Source organism: Charadrius vociferus, unplaced genomic scaffold (assembly GCF_000708025.1).
Source record: "Charadrius vociferus isolate BGI_N301 unplaced genomic scaffold, ASM70802v2 scaffold760, whole genome shotgun sequence".
Taxonomy (NCBI): Eukaryota; Metazoa; Chordata; class Aves; order Charadriiformes; family Charadriidae; genus Charadrius; species Charadrius vociferus.
In genome coordinates, this window is record NW_009647322.1 from 603,370 (window position 1) to 625,846 (window position 22,477).

Consider the following 22,477-nt stretch of genomic DNA (forward strand, 5'->3'; position numbering starts at 1 on the left):
AAAAAGTTTTGGATGCTCAAAAGGAAAAAACAACTAAAGCAGGCCATGCCATTTCACCTGAAGGACTGATTTTGTTATGATACACATGCCTACAATTGATTGCAAGAGTAACAGCAACAAATTAATGGCAATGGGGCTTTTTGTAGAGCCGAAAAGGGAAAAAGAACTTGTGTGATTTTTTTAAGGGCTTCCTGTAATTTCAGTTACCATCAATTTGTGGTTGGATCAAGCCTTCAGTGAAGGTATACGATGTTCAAGAACAAAAAAGAGAGAAAAAAATGCATTACCTGTCAATCCCACTCCATCCCGTAGGCTATGTAGAAATCACAATCGCATCCTTATATGGAAATATTTGCAATGTCTGTGATTCAAGCGACATGGCCAAAAAATGTTCCTATGAATATAGGAACAGTAACACCATCAGTGAAGGAAGCTCTTGAGCAGACGAAAAGGCCAGATCTGGGGGAATAGGAAGGATTTACGGTGTAAGAGATGTTGTTAGCAAGAATGTATGTTTACCTGGATACTGTCTGGGTGCTTGATGAAACAGAGATGTCTGATACCCAAAATGTGCTTTCAGACTGTCTGCCTCCAGTGTTGCCTCTGAGTCACGCTCTGCTTCTGTGTCAGCCACTGCTGTGTAAACACCTTAGAGCTCAAGTGGAAATGGCAACATGATTAATACCATCTTTTTTGCAAATATTTATCCTCTGGATTTCAGCCAGAATTTGTGTTTCTAGGACTATGAGGCTATAGAGGAAAGGCTTCTGGACTTCTGTCACGGAAGAACAGAGCAGTTTAGGGGGTCTTTTTTACCTAAAGCAGGGCAAAACCAAGCATACTCAATTTGCTCTTAATTTTCCAGCATTTAGTTTGGTTTAAGCTCTTCTCTTGCCCCTGAACACTCAAAGTCATTCATCATTTTCGCACGCTCTCTCTATCTCTTTCTCTCCTTTCTGACTTACTCAGCTTCTTCCCAACAGAGCTTTCTCTCTGCAATACCCTCTGCTTGTGTGTGTTGACAGAGCTGGAGATTTGTGAAAGCATGCATGCAGGCTGGCTCAGAAGGCAAGTCCTGTAAAAACTGCCCACGGTCTGTTTTGTTGGAAGCCAAAGCCTGAATGACATCTGTATCTTCCAAGTGGACTCTAGGTGCTCAGCGACAGTTTTGTGTTATTGCAGTTCTTTTTACCACCCATCATTTGTTATGCCATGGGGTAATTACATGTCAAGCTTCCTATATGCATAAGGAAATCAGCACCTAGAAATCAGTGGATGACCAGCAGACCACCACCATCAGGTCCCCAGATCTGCCGGCCAGATGAACCCTCCCCTCCTCGTGGCCACCAGTACAGGTTACAGCAGCCAGCTGGCTCCTCCAGGGCCAGAAACGTTATGGAAACTAGCCCGTTTGGGAAACTCATGAGGAGACCATCACCTGTGATGCACCAGGGAGATGTTTGGGATGCCAGCCATCTTCTGCGGGCTACTGTAGTGAGCCAGGTGCTTCACGGGCAAGCCTCATCAGAGGTTGTTTTAATCAGCGATAATACCAAACACAGGGTTATTGATGTCTGCGATGTCTTTCCTTTTAGGTGAACAAGAATAAAATGTAATTCTAGCCAAGAGACCAATTTTTAACTTGCAGATTGCTTCTAAAGAGCCAATAGAGAGGAGTTATGTGGCAAAGGAGGCAAAGAAACGAAGCTAATAACTTGATTAAAATAAAACACCTGGCATGGGATAAGAAAAATCAGCTATCGTAGTTACAGAAGCTGCCTGCAACACCGCATGAGCAGGAGGGTGTTGGAGAAATTATCTTTTCATTCCCTGCTATGACTTTCTGGTCCCAGTTCTCCTTTCTTGGGCACTGGTTGCCAGCTGGTGGTGTCTGCAGTCCTGGCAGGAGAGCAGCCGTGGGAGCAAGAACGCACCCATGCCTGCTGATGAAGTCAGTGCTGCGAGGTTTTGTACCGTCCATGGAGAAAAAATACCCACCTTGTATGCAGCAGACCCTCAGCCCTTTGCACGTCCAGCCGGGCAATGGTTAAAATTGAATATTCAGCCCAGAGTTGGAGGGAAGCAGCTTCTTTGGGTGTTTCTAAGGCTTTTCTTTGGTAAACACAAGGGTACTCGATGTTTTCTTACCCAAGGACAGATAGTTATCTGTCTGGGCAATGGAGGTGCAAGAGAAAATGACATCTCTCAGGAATTTCAGGAGCTGCAAGTTTGTCATCATCGTTGCTGCACTTGTGTGAACCTGCCTCTTCGGGACTTTTCACAACACCATCCCTGCCGAAACAAGGTCTGACACCTCCTTTGCAGGATACATGCGGGGTTAAACCAGCTCTCATCTGTTCAGGTCAAGAAACAGCCAACTTTAATTCATGGGAACTATCACACCAGTGCTACCATCATACCTGTTTTCAACCCCGCAGTCTCTCCCACAAGTGTCTTTGCTCGGTGGTTATGAAATGATGTGGGGACCGTGATTTTTTTTTTTTTTTTTTACAACAGTATATTAAAGAAATCTCTGACAAGCTGTCTTCCAGAGAGCATGGAGGGTGTACTTCACCCAGATTAAAGAAAGCCACCTGAGCCAGCATCCCGAAAAGGCACACGGCTGTAGATTGTGAAAGGAAGCCAAATGAAAAGTGTCAAATATTTGTTTGAATGCAATTACTCCTGCGCAACTCCTGCTCCACACAAAACAGATTCTCTTAACTCACACAAACTCCCCAGAAGCTCTGAGGCAGCTCTAGCAGTAGCACCCAGCCCTACATCACCTTCTGCACTTTGATTTATGTATTTGTTTTCTTTCTTTCTTGCAGACCTACTGAGCTCTTTGTTTAAACGGCTTAGAAAATGCTGCGGCATGTATGATTTCTTTTGACTTTTCCACGATGCCATACTCAAAATATTTAACATATGTTATTTATCCTTTTTAGTCTTTATCGTATAGCTTGCCTAAAGCCAGAAAAGGGCTTTAGGCAAGATTAGAAATTCTGGTTTTCCCATTCTCTGGTCCTATACTGAAGTGATAGATTCACACCCCTTCCCCTAAGATAAATCAGCATTCACCTTAATGAACAAAATCCTGCTGTATTTTGATGATTATAAAACCACTTTCACTGTGCTCAGTAACTTTAAAAAAAAAACAATATGTTTTCTAGAAAAACTGCAAGGTATCTGTTACGTACTTGCTGAACTTTACGGACCGCACATAGCTGAACTGTAAGTATTGCTGTGCCCTCTCAAGTCTTTGCTTAGTTCGTTCTTTACGTGTACGGATGTGCTGTCAGGCTGAAGTGCAGGGGGTTCATTCTTAAAAACCACATTATTATTAAAGAAGAGATGCTTGAGAGTGATTCTGGTTTGGCATTTGGCATAGCTATTCCTGAGTGAATAAATACAGGCTGCCACTGGCAACCATTTTCATACTCCATTTGAATCTCAGGTCGGGCCCACCTGGTGTAATTACCTTTTGAAACTCAGCTCGTTTGGCTGAGGGAGGAATTTGAATAACCCGTGTGTGCGAGACAGGTTTGACAGAGTCACACTACTGTAATACTTGGCTCTTGCTTTCCCTTCTACCTTTAATCAGGCTTTCTAATTGTCAGCCCCTACATGGTCTCAGTCCCGACCTTGATACACACTCTTGGAGAAGCCTACTAAGTAATTTAAGTGATTAATAAAATAAAATGTAGGTCATTTTATTCCTCTTTGAAAGTTCTTAGTTTAATTAACAGAGCTTTTTCTAGACCTTCTTCCTCCCTAGGGTTCATATTTTTATTTTTAAAACTAGCCAAGGGACTGCAAAGTGCTTACAGGACTAAGAAGTGCTATAATCAAACATTTTAATTTAATTCCTGATTAGCTCAGAGGTGTGTCCCAAAAAAGAAAGAAGCAATCCAGCACTTGTGCTTAGTGATTAAAGGTTAAGGATCTTTGAAGAATTTCTGCTTATTTTCTTGAGTTAATGATTGAACATTCATATGTGCCAAATTGCGTATGCATTAACTTTAACCTTTAAATCTTTGTCAGACTTTTGATTGATTAAAAACCAGAACAGTCATAATGTATTTGATTCAGGTGCTGCGTATAAAGCACGGTGCTTTTTCATCATCCTGGGATCCAATTTTAAATGCTGAATAGGATGTGGTGGCAGAAAATTGTTAGGACCCAACACCGTACTGAGCAGCGATTATGGGCCACAGTGAAGTGAGCTGAGGTTATTGTTTGGCGTTGGGGAGATTTACCTTCCCATGAAACCAGCTTCTACTTTCAAGCACCCAGAAGGACATAATAGTCTTTGTTTTTGCACCATTTCCTTCAGCATAGACAGGGAAATGAATGCCGATGTGGTCTGTCATTCCTTGAAGCTGTGTAAACAGGATCCAGGACAACCTCTTTGTCATCTCTACCCTCCTCCAAAGGTGAGTTGGTTTTCCACTTTTTTCAAAGCTACAGATTGTGGAAGGTCTTTTAACTGGAACTGAACAGTACGGAGGCTTCTGGTGCACATGCATCACCTGGGAAATAAACAGCAACATTTTGTACGTGGACGCTTTTAGAAAATGTCTGCTTGAATGAAAGGTACATAACCACGTTAGCTGTATGGAGCATCAACAACATGGTTGTCGGAAAGTGGGAATTATGGGGCCAAATTCTCTTGTAGCAGTCTGGGTCAGAGAAGATGAGTAGGGAAAATAAAATCTCACTTTCTCCAGACTTTATTGTTAAAGCAGTACAATAACCCCAAAGCAGATACTCAGCTGAGGCTCATCTATATCACTGTGTTACCACGGCATGACAAGTCATCCCCACGCTGCCTGATCTACTGTGGCAGCCTGGGTAGGCGCCAGTTACCTGCTGCAAATGCGGGGCTGTTTGGTTTGGATTAGTCTGCAGCGCAAGAGGTTTAAGCTAATGCGCATAATCCTTTGCCACAGGCTGGAAAGATATTTAATTACCACCACTTTTTTGATGTACAGTTACTTGCTACACCACGGTAACTTGATTGTGTGTCCTCGACCTTTGCTGCTTGGACACGTACATATTTGCATAGGTGTCTAAATAGACACAGGTTTTGGGGGGATTTTTTTGGTTGTGGGTTTGTTGGGTTTTTTTTTTCCCAGTCATCATGCATCCTCAGTCACACTAAAACCTGTGAGTGATGGTGGTTGTTTGGCAGTGTCAAAAAGCAAATAATTCACTTAGGCATCTATTTATGGAAATCTTTTTCCTTGCATCTGGATGGATAAAGACATGTTTGGTTTCTAAAGGTTTGCATAAGATGTTTTACATAAGGCCTCATTCAACAGCCATTGAAATCAGTCAGAATCTTTTTATGGGCTTCGGTGAGCTGTGGTTCATCTCCAAGATGGATTTAGTTCTGCCAGTATTAAGATCTGGAGAAGCACTTGCCCTCCAAGAATGGCAGTAACATTTGTTTAATAGCAGATGTGTGTCCCACATAATGACTATGTTCCGTGCTATGCCAACAAAGATATATATGCGTGTGCAACCCAGCAGGCATGAAAGAGGTTAAGTGCAGGCAGCAGAGAGGGCCCACACTAACCTGACTGAATCAGCATGTTACCCAAACTTCACCAAATGGGCTCCTTCAGAAATTCTGCTTCTGAACTGGTAAAACAGTTTATGGGTCCTTCCACCCTTTCCTGAGGTACATCAGAACTACCCTATTGCAGGCTCTGCCTTAATAATTGTCAGGTCTTTACTCACCCCACAAACATCCGTGAGTCTCCAGCACTTTCTGCCCTGGTAATTGCATGGTTTTTCCCCTCCCCCACGCTTTTAAGAGCAGCAGAGACCCTGTCAGTGACTATGGGGCCTTTTTTCTTTTTTCTTTTTTTTTTCAATTAGGAGTCCTGAAGGTAAAGGTGAAAGTACAGCAAAGGTTGCCAGGCTCCTCCAGTTCCCAGTGTAGCAGGCCACCCATGAGGACCGCAGGAGATGTAGCAATGGTGGCTGCACATGCACCACTCTCCCAGCCTGAGAGTTACATTTTCACATGGACTTGTCTCCTTTTGTGGGGGAATAAAGAGAAGTAGAAACCACCCTGCACCCTAACTTCTGCTGGTGGCAGAAGTGCACTGTCCCTCTTGGGGTGAAAGAGGATGCAGGCAGCGAACTGCACTTGAAGAGAGGGATGGACTGTCCGTGGCTGCACGGTGACCTAGGCTAATAAGTCTGGAGAGGGGGGCTGTTTAAACCGAGGTGTCTCCCATGCAGAAATTAGAAGGTCTGTGGTGAAATGCTTGGTCTATCAACCAGAGAGGACAGACTGCCACTCGTAGGGTTGCTGTTAAATCTTTGGTGAGCTCTTCCCATCTCTCAGAGCAGGTGTGGGACCAAGCTGTTGACTCCTTCCGACTCCAGCAACAGCTCCAATGACTGCGCTTTCTGCAATGAAAACAACTAAAGATGGTGGTTTTCAGTTTTATTTTCTAAACAAAATTTGGACTCTCATTTTCATGGCCTGGAGACTGTCCCTCTCAGTGAGTGGCTCAAGAAAACCCTCTCCCTTCCAAGTGGTAGTTAAATCCCTTTCTGTCAAGGTTTCTCACCAGGAATAAGGGAACTCTACCAACAAAACAATTTTACTACCCCGACAATGCCCTCCTTTTCAGCCACCTTGTGCCCTGACAGCGTGAGGAGGCTGGAGGAGATGGGAGGAGAAGAACAGCACTTAGAGTTCATGCACAAGTGGTTGATAAATTGCCCACAGTAACTTTGTGACAAGTCAGACTGAGTGAAGATGAATTATGGGTGGAAAAAAAATAATATACAGTCAGAGACACAGACGCATAAAATGCAGTTTACCTCACATTTGCTTCTTTGGTTTGTAATTTGATTGATCACTTCAGTTATATGAGCCTGCAAATGTTGGCTCAGTCCCCTGCCAAGTGTTTGAACAAGACTTTAATACTAATGACTGTTTTGTTCAACTCTATTGATTTTCAGGTACTTCATTTATTCATTTAGACCTTTGGATGCCCATTTTCCCAGAATTAGTATCATATTTGTACTGGCAAAGGGAGTAAAACAAATATAGAAATACTTGCCCTTATAAGGCAATATAATGTTCAGGTTGTTATTGCCTTTAAGGCGGCAAATATTAAGGTGTAGCTGCTTTTTCAGTCAATAGTTTTTTTTGTTCTGTTTCTGTGATGTTGCACCAGTGAGATTGTGTGTCTTGAGGAAGGAACAGCCCCTGCTTCAGAGGCCTTGCAAAATGTCTACGTAACGGAGACACTGCAAGCCGAGTAAATGATACGTGCGTTATATTACATACTTCCCTGGTCTCTGACAAATTAGCCCAAATTAATTTTTTTTGCCAACCTGCTTGGAGCCATTAGTGCTCTGTGTTTATTCTAGGAGACTTGGCTCTAATTATGAATTAAAAATATTTCTCCGCTTGCACGGAGTGCAATGCTCTCAGCGCAGATCTGGAGGAGGAGAGCATCTAACCTGGACAAGGGCAGCTCCTTTGCGGGGGCTTCCCAGGGACTTGGGCAAGGTGGGCTGCCCCACTGGTAGGCAGTTTCAGGAGCAACCTCTGATGTTGGTGGGGAAGCTTGGAAGGGGCACTGGCTGCTCCTGGGGATCACCACCACGGCTGTGTGAGCAGTTGTCTCTCGTAATGGGGTCTTGTGAGCCCCTCATTGCCACCAGTGGCCCACAGAGCAGAGCTTGGGCCAGGGCTGGAAGTGCAGGTAGATGTGCATGCGTAGGCTCTCCCACTGCATATTTCTTGCCAGGGCCAGGGCTGGAAGTGCCAGGGCTGGAAGTGCAGGTAGATGTGCATGCGTAGGCTCTCCCACTGCATATTTCTTGCCCAACAAGAGGTTCTCCTCTATCCTTAATGTGAGGGTAGCAACACTGGGGACTCCTTCAAGTCAGGAGGCAAAATAATATAGCGCATCAGAAGCGTAGGCTTACCACAAGTACCTGAAAACTGGGCAGTATCTAGAGCTGCTGTAACATGCTGTGTGGTTTAAGCCACATCGACAGCAGATGCTCTTTAACATTGGCTGCAGCACTGCTCCAAAACGCTGACAGTGGGTACAGGTATCCAAGTTGTTGGTTTAGGATGACTGGATATTTTTTAGTCAAAAAAGGTTAATCTGCTCACGTGGTGGAGGACTTTCTGCACCAGGTCCTGTGATGTAGGGACCTTCCTCCAGCGAGCGAAAAGGGCTGAAATAAGGTGAGGGGGTTAAGGCACTGCCTAACAAGCTCCCCTTCTGGCCCCGGGAGCGAGCAGGTTTGCAGGAGATTGTTCTCAGCTTGTCTCTAGATTGTTTTAGGCCAGCTGGTCTGTTCAGTTAAATGGCAATACTTTAATTGATTTTGTTGGGGCCAGAATAATGGCTTGACCTCAGCACTGGAGTCCTGTTGCTGGCAATCTTAAACGGTCTGTATTGGAAGGAGCTTGTACTCTTTTTTTCTGCTTTTCAGAGTGCCTCTTCTGCTTCCCATCACTTTTCTGCTCTGGATTATTAGAGACCTTGTGGCTGTAGACTTTAGCTTAGTCTCAAGTAGTAGGATTTCGTCATCTTACGTCAGCAAAAATATACATATTTATGCTACTGTCATTTTATCTTACCAAAATAAGCTTCATTGCCACAAGCACTCATGCCGGTTCATGTCCCCTCTATCAGGTCTTTCACTGACTTTTTAAAAAGCAAAAGCCACATCCCTCATGGACGTTACTGCTGCCAACCTGCTCTTTGACAAAGCAGGAGCCAACCAATCCTGGCTGGAAAAAACCCAACCCTTTGGGGTTTCATAAAATAAAAATACTCCTCATATTTTCTCTCTTTCCTCCGTCTCTTTCAGTGAAAACGTGAACTGCTTCCTGGGGAGGTGAGGCAGAACCAAACTCCAGGGCGGGAGTGCTTCTGCAGTAAGAGCAGGCTGCCAGCCAAAGGTAGACCTTGTGGCTGGGACCCGTTTCCTTCTTTTGAGACCACAGACCGTAAAGCAAGCATCTGGGAGGCAGGCTAAGGCCTGGGGAGCGAGATGCCCTCCTTTTAGCCTTTTTCTTAGGAACTAGGTAACATCTCCTGAAATGCGAGTTGTTTCTGCCGCAGTCAGAACTGAGCCCTGGAGAAACAACCTGCAGACAAGCGATAGCAAAAGGCACAGTTTGAGCACTGGTTCTTCCTCTTTCACTCATTTCTCACAATTTCCCCTGCTCCTCTTCATTGGCAGAAAATAACATGGAAAAATAATATAATAATAAAATAAAAAAAAAAATTAAAAAAGCCCAACCAAAAAAGCAAACCACCCCCAAAAAACAAATCACACAACCTCAACCTTCCACCAAATAAACCTGAAGAAAACAGGGTGGCATGGAGTTTGCAGGGTGCTGCCTGCAGCTGTGTCGTACCGGTGCAGAAGCTGCCCCAGGCAGGACTCCCGAAAACAAGTCTCAGGCAGCCCACGGGCACAGCAGCATTTGTGTGGGGGGCTGGCAGAGAGAAGTGTGAGGACAAGGAAGAGTTGCTCGTGGATGCTGACTGTGTTTTGCAGGGGCAAGCTAGAAAAAGTGAATCAAAATGTTCCATCCGGAACACACAGAGTCCAAGTCCAAAAGAAACAAGTGGTATAAAATGAACAAAAGTCAGAGTAATTGCCCTGGGAGGAGAAAGGACCGAGTCAGGCTTTGTGTGTTTTCGATCTGGACTTGCAGGGAAGGTCCCTATTTTGCGTTCAGAGCGCATATCGTTTGGTTTGGCTGCCCCGTGCAATCGTAAATATTCCCCATACGCTCTCTACAAGATGAAAGGTGAGAGATGTAGAACAAATGCCAGTTTTGCTAGTGCTATTTAACAAGCTCTGCAGCGTTTTGGTACATTGGTGTGCATACTCCTGGTAAAAGGAGGATGAAAATGAGTTAGAAGGGAAACTGTTGGAGTGTTTTGTAAATATCCGCTCTCCTGGGAAAGAGCTGGCTAACAAGGATGATAAATGAGACACAATTAAAGTTGGTTCGTGCGTTTGTTTATGATGAGAAATAGATCTCTTTGTGAAAAACTCATTACTGGGAATACATGGGCTCTGTGGAGAGCACTGAAAGGCGGCAGTGAATGAAATCCCAGTGACGCCCCTGACCCCATCCATGACATGGATGTCTTGTGTACTGCCAAGCAGCAGGGCCATGCAGATTTGGGTGGATGGAGCTCGCTGCTCCCCAGGACCTCCGCACACCCTCCGGACAGCATCTGCAAGTTCATCCATCAGCTGCTGGAGCCCAGGGAGCCCCTTCCTGAGGGGTTTTCATGCCATGGGAAAGAGAGGAGGCTGCTTGCTAGTCGAGGCTCAGCAAGAGATGTTTTATGGGCTGTATGGCCTTTGGTGGCAGGCTTGACATGGTAGTGTCAACCAGGGATTACAGGTGATCCATGAAACCAAGAGTGTTTTCTCCCGGATGGGTGTTTCCACTGCCAGTTCTCCACAGCCCACCCTGGAGTCCTGGCCCAAGTAACTTCTGCAGTGGGAGGAGATCTCATCCTTAGCGTTCCAGAGAGAGCCTTTGCTGCGTGTGGGGGCAATTCAACCTTTTCCTCCCTTGTTTTCTGCTTTCTGCGTGCAATATTGCCATAGCTATCTGAAGCATGTGCTTCTCATGAGCTGCTGCTGAGAGCGAAAAAGGTGTCTCCTCTCCTGCCCAGCAGAAAAGGATTGAGGAATCTTACCTCTCTGGAAATTTTTCATGCATCATACTCAATTTTAAGCCATTTTCCTCATTTGAATCTTGAGTTATTTTATAGCAGAAATGACAGCAGCTAGTAACATACAACATAACTATGCCAAATGCAAGATGCATGTTTGTTTTGGGGGGCAGGAGTTGCCCAGGGGGAAGAAACTTAGGACACAGTGTCTTGGCTCCTTCCTAGCATCTCCCATATATATGTGACAAAGCCAGATTTTTATAAGACTATAGACACAGTGAATTAAACATGTATTAAACACATATATTAATGTGACACATATATTAAAAAAGAATAACTTAGAAGCCTGTGTTTCCTGCTGCTTATTGTTATTCTTCCTTATCCCATTATATTGTTCACTATAAATTTTTGACCCTTGAATATCACAGTTAATTAATTTGCTTTGATCACCACCTAAATCAATTAAAATGACATGCTAAATTTTACCTCCAGTTAAAAAATGTTAGTAATGGTTGCTTTAAATGCAAATATATGCTGCTTTAATATTCCAAGCTGGCATGCCCGCTGTTCAATAAGGTGCCATCACTTGAGGGATATTTCCTTTTTTTTCCAAATGCAAAGCATACTTTCCCCCCCCCATGTTGAGTTCCTGTAGCTCCAGCCAGATAAATATAAACTTGTGCTGAGCTTTACCTTGAAGACCTCAGACCCAGTTGGTGTGAAGCGAGTTGTTATGTCCTTAGGCTGGGCTGTAGGAGAGACTGATGGCAGGTCATCGTTGGACAGAACAGTCTGTCCTTGCTAAGTATTTTGATCAGAAACAAAGCCCTAACATGTTTGTGGTACAACAGATTTTTCTTTCCATTTGAAACATTTTAAAAAGATAATTGATTTTTATCTCTTTATTTTATTTTATTTTATTTTATTTTTTTAACAATCCTCAAAGCCTACAGAACAAAAGCAGTTATTCCTTCTGAAAGAGGGCAAATGGGCAGTATTTTCAGACCTCCTTATGCTGAATGCTGAGGGGGAGGATAGAGGCCGTCACACAGATACTGCCTCACAGATATGACTGTTTGCAAAGGTGCCCTAATAAAAGCAGGACACCATATGGGAATTATCATCACTGAGATGGAAGAATGTTGTCCAAAAGTGAAAATGGAGCAGCAGGAGGGAGCACGCTGGTGTTACCCTGCCAAAACCAAATGCTCTTGCCTGGAGTTCGCACCCAGGTCTGCAAGCTCATCTCATCCCAGGGGCACTCAGCAACTGGCTGTCTCGTGAGCAGGGCACCCATAGCACAAACTTAAACCACCCTCCCGGCCCCCTGTGACTAGCTTTTTTGGGTTTTTTCACTGACGTTGTGGGATCTTTTTCCTTTTGGAAGACGTGGCTGAATTTAGGAAGTGCAGTTCATCAGAGTTGTTGAACAGTTGTTAGACATTTTGGACTGCATGAGCATATCTGTGACATCTCCTCCCCTCCGTGACTGGGTAGAGGCCTTGCAACGGGAAAATCAGTGTGGTCCTTCTGTGCTGGGGCCACATTTCTTAAGGCCAGGATAAACGCTTACCAGCAGGGTGCAGAAAGAGTCCCTGCTTGCTCCCCATGCCTCAGGACTCAGCCAGGCAGGACCCAGGGCTGTAGACCTGTAAAATGTGTCGGTTGAGGTTTTTGCAGTGGCAGAGCCTAAGGGAAGGGTCGAGAGCAGGACCTCACCAATGCTTGGCAGTTCCTGGCCTTGGGAAGCGGCCGTCGCTGTGCTTTCCACCACAGCCCTGCTGCACCACGCATGGCACGTCCATCCTCCTGCTGCCAGCTGCACTGGTCCCCGGCTGTCACTCACACTCACAGTTGGTGCCCCTTGCATGAAATTTCCTCTCCTCCTTTGAGGAGCATGTGTGTAAAGGGGAAGGCATTTGTGCAATTATTAGGATATCACCCATAGTTGTAACTCACGGCCTTATGATTGCCAACCTCTTCTCCTTTCATAAGGATGACTTTCCAAAGTCTTTTCTGGCAATGGTTCTCCCACTCTTCTTTTCTTTTTAGGAGAAGGTGGGGAGAGCATCTGTCATTCGTGTCAGTTGCCAGTCCAGCCCAAACCACAACAGTATAGGTACCTCATTTTGGAAGAATCCCAAAAGGCTTTGTCAGCATTAATTTGCATGAACCTGATATAGAAAACCAATCTTGCCACTGTCTGAGAACTTGTCCTCCACGGCAGGCATTTCCAGAATGAAAAGCTAACCTTCCTAGATCCTAAGCAGGAGATTTGCCTTCCAAACTCTGTTCCCTGCTTTGTACCTTCCCACGCGCCAGCTGTTCCCCTGCTGAGACGAACCTTAGCCGAGAATAACCTTTATCCATGCAAGACCAAATGATTCCTCTGTACCCTTCCTCAGCAAGTCAGACCAGCATTGCAAACATAACCCTCTTTTGACCATCTAATGGATGAGTTGTTCTTCGCCAGGAGTCACTGGAGAAGTCTGTCCTCTGCAGCTCATGCAGTGCTGTCAGGATATGAATCTCAGCTCTTTAACCCATCTGGACTTTCCTTAGGAAATAAATGATGCCCTGGAGCAAAATAAATGAACTCTCACAACTGGAGTTTCATTGGGGGTGATCGGATAATGGATTGTTAGTCCAATAAGAAGTAACTGATGATGAGTTTGTGGACTCATACATCATTTTTGTGCTGTGACTGATATATAAAAAGAAAAAAGGAAGAAAATGGGGTGAAAAAAAATGGTAGAATACTGTGAGACTGATCTGTTTTTTTCTTTCTTTTTGTTTTTTTTTTTGTTCTTGTTCTCCTAGGTGGGGCTGAGTACTGCAGTAAGGAAAGCAAAAAGGATTATGAAGAATTCCAAGGATCTGGTAAGAAATCAGTGGCATTAGGGTGTTTTACACTGTACCTGCATTTTATCAGGAATGAGTCCTTGCTCATTTTGCCTAATTGTGAACCTGCCTGATTATCATCATTGAATTGAACGCTGACTCACTCCTACCTGGTACAGGATCTGTTCTATCAAGTGACACTGGGAAGAAGGAGAGGGAGATAACAGAGAGGAAATATGAAAATATGAGGAAAGCAGAAAAAACCTCAAGAAAAATGCAGACTGCTTGTAGAGTAGGGATAACTGTCTATATCCAACCAAGATACAAATTTGTGTCTGAAATTCATGCAGCAGCTGAGGATATAAACTGTGAGCTCCATAGTACAGCTCCATGCTGAGGCACTTACTGGTACTATCCCAACTCACCTGTAAGGCAGGCAGCCTTCAAAAAAAATACAAGCAGGCATAGATTTTATTTAGATTTTTTTAAAAAAGCGGGAATTTCCCACTCAGCCTTGCTCTGTGCTTTTCCATCCAGAGAAGTTTCCTTCCTTCCTTCCAGCTTCTTGCAGTGTTTATTATTGCTCCTCCTTGTTTCATGTTTCTTCCTTATCCCTTATCATCCCCGCCTTGCCCTCGTAGCCATATGTAAATGGAAGCCACTTGAACTGAGCCACTGCCTCGGAGCACAACGACTGACTACACTTTGGGGTTGTCTGAAACTCAGGCAATGGCCTGAATGCAAATTCTGCATATTTTTCTTTTATTTTTGAGAGGCTGCTTTAGCCTCTAAACTTGAAAACTGGGATTTGAAATCTTTCCACCTCCACCAGTTTCCAGATTTATAGAGGATCTCTAAAGGGTAGGAGAGGAGAGAAGGGCAGCTTTTATTCTGCTGGGTTCACTTATATGAGTCAGCTCAGCCATAGGGTTTGCTCTGGTTGTCTTCAGGCACTTAGTGCAGAGCAAATGTTTTTGCTGTTTGTGAAGAAATTATCGATATTGCTTCTTCCTGAATCCTCACTGTGATGCTACTCGCAAAAGTGAAAATTGAGGTGCCTAATTAGCCTTTGGGCAATTGCCAAATTGCCAAGTCAGGGAAATAAACAATGCGCTGGAGAGACGGGTCTCACCTCCCGCAGAACAGCAACCAGCAGGATCTTATTCATTTTCCTTCCTGTTAGGCACTGTGCTACTGATGGACTGAGATTTCCGCTCAAATTATGTGAAATATCTAATCCCCTTTCCGTGGGTGCAAGTCCCCATGTTAACACCTGCAACAAGATGCTCTGAGTCAAGGAGGTCCTCTCTGTTAGCCTGAGCCCAGGCACAGGTGCGGGGATGGAGAGATGCTGATGGTATCTCCCAGAACAGAGGTCTCCTTGGTTTCCTGCTGCATGCTTCTACCCTTGGCACATCGGGCTGTGTCCCTTGCATGGCCAGCCCCGTCTGGCCTCTGTGGGCCATGCATGCCACGTCCTTTCAGGCTCTGCTGGGTAGGTTGGCATGGTTGGCATCAATCTTTGGGTGCAATGGGGTCTCCTTCCAGCTTGCCTCTACTCTCCCATATCCTCAAAGCTGCTTGATGCCCTGATGCCCTTCTATCTCCCTTGCTCTCTATCATGACACCCTTGGCCTGTTACTGCTCCTACTTGTCTATTTAGCAGCAGGAGGGACGAACAGACTGTACCTCAGCTAGAAGCAGCAAGGCCTTGGTTATAGTTGGGTTTCTCCAGTCAATCTGTTTCTAAACCCACAGTACAAGCTCAGTTCAAATTAAAACAAGTGTAACGTGGTTGGTTGGGCCCCTTCTGCAGTTGTTGCTAGCACGTTCCCTGTAACAATCCTTGTTGGAACTTATTTTAAAGCTAGAAAATTAAAACTAACAACATTTCTAGAAGCATTACTGTCTCTAGCAACTTTTCCTTCAGCTGGGTTGTGGTTAGTTTCATTTCAAATCCAGAAAAACAATGCAGTAAGAAACACAAAGGAAGATCTCCAGGAGAGAGCACAGGGTGTATCACGCCTGCATAAGGCCCATATCCCAGAGTGTGTTGAAATGGTAAGAAAACCACCTGCACAAACTGAACGCTGCCAAATCATGGTCTGTTCACCTGCCCGGGTACATACATGTGGCAGTGAGTGAGGGCCAAAGCAGCTGAGGTGCTCTTGCTGCTTGGGGAGAGGGTTGCCCGGCTGAACGTGTGGGTGAGGATCCAGAAACACCCTGTCTGTGGTAGGACATCTCTGCATCCACACCAGTGGAGAGAGAAAAACATACACCTGGCTGGCCTCTTTTATGCTGTGGCTCATGCTGGACAGAAATGTCAAATTATATCTGCTCTTTCTTCCCATATCTGTTATTTTGGTTGCTTTTGCCCCTTTGGATATTTCGGGAAAGCCTTCTGAAGAGGTTCTTGCAAGTTAGCTTTCCCCATCTTTGCTTGGCAGCTGTGTGTGACTGTACATAAAAAAGAGACATGATTATGGCTGTTGGTAATGAGAATGGGAGGTCTGTCTGGCTTCCAGGGGGGTTGTATTTACTGGGCATTTCTTAGGTTCATTGTGGACTTGGGAAAAAGAAAAGGTATTTTCCAAATGTAGAGATGCAGTGAAAGTGGCTACAACCCCCCAAAAATCCAATAAATGTCTCCATTCATTAAAAGTAGTGAGCCATCTGTGAGCGACTGGCTTAAATGAAACACCAACAAGCATTAGGGGCTCATTATTATTCTTTTTTGTAAAGCAAATTAAAATAATTACAGAAATGTCATTAGAGAATGTTAGCAGGCAATGAATAAAATATTGGTGTTATCAATCACTGTGAGCACCTCTAGCGCTAACTTTTTTTTGTGGGTGGAGAAGATACTAAGAGGCATCATCGTACAACAGCAGTGAAAGAATGACAAATAGAGCCATGGCGGTAGCATTTAATGAGAGCAAGCACCATGCGTACAATCCTGCCATGACTGCATGGTGCCTGCAGCTCACAGCCCGGCAGCGGGAGAAGTGGGAAGCCACGCAGGGAGCCAAAAGGGAACTACAAGGCAGAGGTGGGAGGATGAACCAGTCTCCTGCCCACCCACTCATGGCACGCAGGGGCAAGTAACCCATCTCCTCCCAAAACCACATACTGCGGTTGTAGCGTGGCTCTGCTGGGAAGGGCCCTGCGGTGCCTGCTCACCTGTGCTCTACCACTCTCTCACTTACACATGCACGTGCAAAGATTATCCCTTTTTTTAACCCTGTGATCCTTGCTGACTTTTTAAGAGTAGCCGAAGACACCTTCAAAGAGCAGATGAGCTGCTCTCCTGCGCATTCCCAAGCAGAGCTGAAGCATTAGATCTGGACCTCACTGTCCCACATGCTGTGGGGATGCCAGAGGCTGCTGTGCTCTGGGACACTGCTGCAACTAGTTCCTCAAAGCCCAACTCTACATCACCCATACCACTTCCAGGGCACCATCACACCAACTGTTCCCACCAAAGTTAGGTGGTCTCTGGGGCTGCTGGATAGTCTTCCTTTGAAACTCATGGAGATTCAGTTGGCAACAATGTTCAAAATACTAGCTGAGAAAAAGGCAGGAAAGATTTTATTCTACTTACAGCAAAGACTGTAAGTAGACTTTAAATGCAGCCTGTAAGCAGAATGAAAGGTTTAATTTATTTATTTATTTATTGCAAGCCCTGTAGCTTGTCCTTCTGGTGCAGTTTTGGCTCCCTTAACTTCAAAGGCTTTACATGCTGTGACTTAGGCTGAAGTGAAAAGCCCATAGCTCAAATGAAGACACTGCAAATCTTAGCTTAATGGAAAGCTTTAAGAGCCTCTAGCGCTTTTGTAGGCAGTGCTGGGATGAGTCCTAGATGGAGGAGGTGGGGGAAGTGCTTTCTTTCCTCTTTCCAGGAAGGCATACATAGGTTTGCAAAGCTCTTTGAGAAAAGCTGGCATCCTGCTTGCACACCTCCCATGCTCCCTGCCTACCTGGCCATACACACGTATGCACACCCAGAGATCAAAGAGGAGGTCTGTGTTACTTGCCATGCTGCAGAATGTAGCCCTGTGGCAGCCAGGGTGGCAGCCAGCTTAAATACAGAGGTGCAGAGGGATGGGGAAGAGTGCAGGGCAGCTGGAGCTGCAGCAGTGGGACCAGGCTGGTCTTTCAGCTCAGGGAAAGGCCCCGCTCCTTGGCTGCTTTTGGCCATTTCTATCCACTTCTTCTGTGGTTGTATTCTGGTGTCTTCTTTGACTCCACCAACACTCCTTCCACCTCATGGCCCCTCCAAGCCAGTGTAACTCCAGCCTTCTCATCTGAGAGTGTTGGACAGAGCTGAAGAGAGTTAATTGGTGGGGTTTTTTTTTTCAGATTTCTTGTCTCCCCAACTTTCCTGCTTTTTTCTTCCTTTGGTTTCTCTATTGCATCCTTCAAAAAATGCACCGTTACAGCTCTGCCTCCCCTGCAGGTCTCCCCCACAAGGTACCATTCTTTTTCATCTTCACCTTGCTGCTTGGTCACTTCGGCCACCAATGCAAATGTTGGCTACCATCTCTGTACTAGGGGCTCTATCCTGTCTTCCCTACCCCAGCTCTCCTCTCCACATTTGAGATCTGAGGGTGACCTCCTGCTCTGGGCAGTGAGAGACCCTCATCTCCATCACTTCTTTTTTCCTTTCCCTAGAGCTGCAGGGCAATGCCCTGTGCACCATGGCACCACCGCCTCGCTGCACTGCAGTGCTGCAACGAAGTTCTTCTTTGTCACTCAGATCTTTATACCCTTATAGTGCCCCTCACAGTGATTAATGGCCTTTCATTGTCCTCTCCTGAGCTGTATTCAACTTTTATCTTCTGTTTTCTGTTAGATTTGGGTTGTAATCTCCTTAGGGCAAGGACTATCTTTTTTTTTTTTTTTTCTTGGTGCATATGAAGTGTGTAACACAAGAGAGTTGGTCCAAGGACAGAGCTCTTAAGTGCTGTGGCCATATAAATAATTACCCTTCTTTGCATAAAGTTATGAATATGCCCATCTGCTCATCTGCTCCATATTTACATGCTGAATGCAGCCTTTGTGAACGCAGTTAATTAGACTGTGCACCGACTAGTCCTCTGTATTTATAGACCACCCGAATGCCCTCAGTGTTTAAAGACCACCTGAACTTAGCAAAGCCACAAGAGCAGCATGTTTGTGGGATTGATTGCCGATACAGCGCAATGGTTCTGTAACTTGACCATTCATTAGGAAGGTCTGTTTCAGCTTCCGAAACCTCCTGGCTACCTGGAACCTCAACTGGATTGGCCCATGGCTATGGTCTACTAATGTTGAAAGAGGTTATCCTGCAGCAGCTGTCTTTTACAGCTTGCCGGTCTGGCCAAGACAAAATCTAGTTATGAGTTTTCCAGGTAAAAATAACATTAAAAAATCAAGGGCATTCTATGCATTTCTCCTCTCTTTGGGGGTGTTCCTTACCTTCAGGGTATCCACCCCTCCCCGAGGATGCAGAAACCAGGTTCATGGCCAACAATGTGTTGCTTTCACTAGTTTTGCTCTAAGTGTCAGATACGATCGTGTTTATCAAATATGAGAACAATAATTTTTACAAAGAATGAAAAAATAGAGTGTACATGAGGAAACAGTTTCACAGGTGCTTCTTCCTTTTCAATTTTATAGTCTTTCGAAAGCAAGAGTAGTTGTTTCGTAAAATGTTCAGTCAAAATCCTTCAGTTGACTGCCATGTCAGGTGTAAATCCTCTGGCATGCAGCATCCTTAATGGAGTCACTGGAGTTTTCAGATTTTTTAGGCAGAAAATACATGAGTTACATCTAGGCTTTACTGACACTGAGTATCCCAAGCCACGTCAACTCTATGAACTAATGCATCCATCTTCTTTTATTTTCTTCCCCTCCAGAAGACCTTCACGGGGTTCTCAAGTGTATGTGCATTTCCTCTTCTGGCTAACCTGTGTGAGAAGATTAAATAGTATGTATAAAGTATTCGGTCCTTAAGCAAAACCAGAATATGGTACATTTGTTCCTTTCAAAAGTTATCCTCAGTTAACAAAGCTTCCTGTACTTTACTTCTGTTGGTTTCCTTCATAAAACCACTGTCCAGGTAGCATAGAGGGAGGCTGCACAGAATTCAAGTAAGATTCAAGTAAGATTCCTCAGAGGGATCCCTATGCTTGTTAAGTACTTCAAAATACTTGCATAATTTTAGCGTATCAAATACATGACACACTCAAAGATAGGACACCTCCAAGAGGGAGCTGGTTTTCTCCTGAGATTTCCTGAGCACAAGAGACTTCTCCATTTCATTTGTTCACCCAGTTGTGGTGCCCATGGCTCAGTGCAGGAAGGCCACCAGCACCTGTGTAACTCTGTGAGGAACACGAATTAAGTGGCAGTTGCAAAGTGTAGGAGAATCTCAAAGTATTTAAGAAAGCTGGGTGGATGGTGGACAGGAGAAACAACTTCTGGCAATGCTGACTTTGAGTCGGTTTCTGAGAAAGGCTGAGGACCTCAGCTGGGGCATTACTCCTAAAGTATATTTGTCAACGTATTCCAATGAGTTGGAGGAGGAGCCAAGCAAGTCTAAGAATCAATCAGTATTATCAGCAGTATATTTTGACTGATTTGGCTGCCAGGACTAACTTGCTCACCTATTTCTGCTCATTTAATTGAAACTGCAAATATCAGGAGTTTATTGGGAATGGGTTAATGAACATGAAACATCTCGTAAGTGCCTTTGAAATGTAAGTCAAATGTAAGACAAATACTCTGAGTTTGAGCCCTGTGAGTTCAGACAGTAGAAGCAGGAATCAAATTGTATATTGTATGTTGGATAGAATGTGTTCAACTTTTCTGATCTCTTTCTCTCATGCAGTCTCTCACTCTCTTTGTTTTTTTCTTTCTTCTTTCTGTAGCTACAAAAAACATGTTTGGCAGTTGGACTTTTTTAGCTGGTCTGGATCTGTGCCAGTTCCTTGCAACTGAACCTTAGTGCTGAGAAGAAGTAGCCCAAAGCAGCACGTGGAAATTATTGATTACAGTCAGCATAAGGGTTACAAGCCCCACCAGGAGTGCACGTCACCTGTCTCCTCTGTATTTTTTCTTATCCTGATGCTCGTGCAGTCTGAGGAATCCACTCTTATTGCACATATTTGATCTCTGAGCCAGGTTCAACATCTTTTATGAGTTCAAGAGGTTGGAAAAACTCAGAAAGAAAACTTTCCGAGGAAAGGCTGATTATCATATCATTCAAAAAGTGCTAAAGGGCCAAATATGAAAGGCTGCTCAATGTAGGTGAGCTAAGCTGTGTCCTGTAGCCAAAGAGAGGTGTCACGCTTGGGCAGCACCATGTGATAGTTAGCACATGTCCAAGCTAAAAAGGAAGGGGCACAGAGCTGACATCATCATTTTAACACCTGCTTCAGATACTGCTGAAACCTATAGGCTTTCTGGAAACAAAAGACACAATGGAAAATAAAAGATGTAATTTTCAAAGGTTAATGTAATTAAGCACTTAGGACTCAGGTCTTCATTGCTAGAATCAAGGTAAAATACTTTTCTCAAATATGTTTGAGCATGGCCAGAAGTTTCTGGGACTAGATGCAGAAGTTGCAAGATGAGATTCTGATCCTCAGTTAAAGCATAAGGCCACCTGTGAATTCAGCGTACGTGATCCTTCCTCACATTAAATCCACGTTTACCCTATAAAACAAGCATTTGTGAGTGTGTGTGTGTGTGGAGCTGCAGCCAGGTATGCAAACTGCAAGTCTTCTAGACTGAACGCAACAGGAGAGAGATGGTGTAAAGACTTGAGGGATGAATACGAGAAAGGGTATTTGCCATTGGTTTTTAGCAAAAGGAGGAGGTTAGTCTCCATCAGCATGAGGCCCCATTCTGCAGCTCTTTCCTAAATAGAAGGACTTCGGCTGGGCTGAATGTACTATTTATTTCCAAAAATGATAGTTACTTTTACCACAGATTTGATGTCCTAGTTTGTTTTAGAGACTGAAGGTTCAACATTGCAGCCACACAGGAGTCCATCAGCCTCATCTCCAGACCTCAGTCAGCAGATATTGAAAGAAATCAGAATTTGCTCCTTTGAACAGAATCACTTTGCTGAAGTGCAAGCACGGAGATAAAACCGAACATGGAGCTGCAAACGACATGCCAGCTATTATCTATTCTGTACGCTTTACCGTGTTTTTTTTCTTCTGAATAGGTTCCCTTCCATATGTTAACACGGTGTTTGTTGTTTTTGTTTTTTACAGCGTCATAAGAAATAAACTGCCTTTTGAAGATTTTGATGGAGACAAATTTAGTACTTTTCCGGTAAGCAAAGCCTTTCCTTTGGTACGGTAATCCCTTGATAATGAGAAAGTCTATGGGATTCCTCCTACTTTCTGCAAAGCCTTATTCATTCATGTGAAAACAGGTATAGGAGTGAAGTGAATGGAGGATTTTTTTGTCATAAAAGTTAAGTTTTTTCTGGATGAAAAAACAATCATTCATTTATGCCACCTGAGGAGATGCGTGCATAAAGCTGTGCTCCCTGCAGAAGCAAATTGCTCTGCTGCTGAGTGGTCTGTTTACTGAATTAATAAGAGGTGAAGCAAAGTCATGTAAAAAACCCAAATTAAATTGCCAGCTTGTCTTATGTCTGCACCAAAGTGTGCAAGGTGTCATTTATTAAAGCTTAGCAAAGGGACTCTGGCATACAACCCATTTTCTGGGTTTTATTACTGCACCTTGAGTTAGATTCTCATTTTAGATATTTTAAATTAGAAGTGCAAGAGTAACAACGAACATCCTATCTTGTGTGCTTCTCCTGGCTTTCAGACATTGAGGGGCTATCACTGGCGAGGCAGAGACTGCGACGACAAAAACGCCACCGTGTACCCTGGCAGACGGTAAAGCTTTTAATTATTTTAAAGTCT

At 44.4% G+C, this 22,477-nt stretch overlaps 1 protein-coding gene across 1 annotated transcript in view; it reads left to right on the top strand.

The window, feature by feature from the left end:
* AOAH (acyloxyacyl hydrolase (neutrophil)) overlaps positions 1–22,477 on the top strand; it is an 85,807-nt gene that overhangs the window by 18,597 nt on the left and 44,733 nt on the right. Inside the window, exons 4-9 of the mRNA XM_009880071.1 lie at positions 3,174–3,234; positions 4,337–4,436; positions 13,524–13,583; positions 19,445–19,515; positions 21,812–21,872; positions 22,380–22,450. Coding sequence (XP_009878373.1) covers positions 3,174–3,234; positions 4,337–4,436; positions 13,524–13,583; positions 19,445–19,515; positions 21,812–21,872; positions 22,380–22,450 — 424 coding nt within the window. The remainder of the gene's footprint in view (positions 1–3,173; positions 3,235–4,336; positions 4,437–13,523; positions 13,584–19,444; positions 19,516–21,811; positions 21,873–22,379; positions 22,451–22,477) is intronic.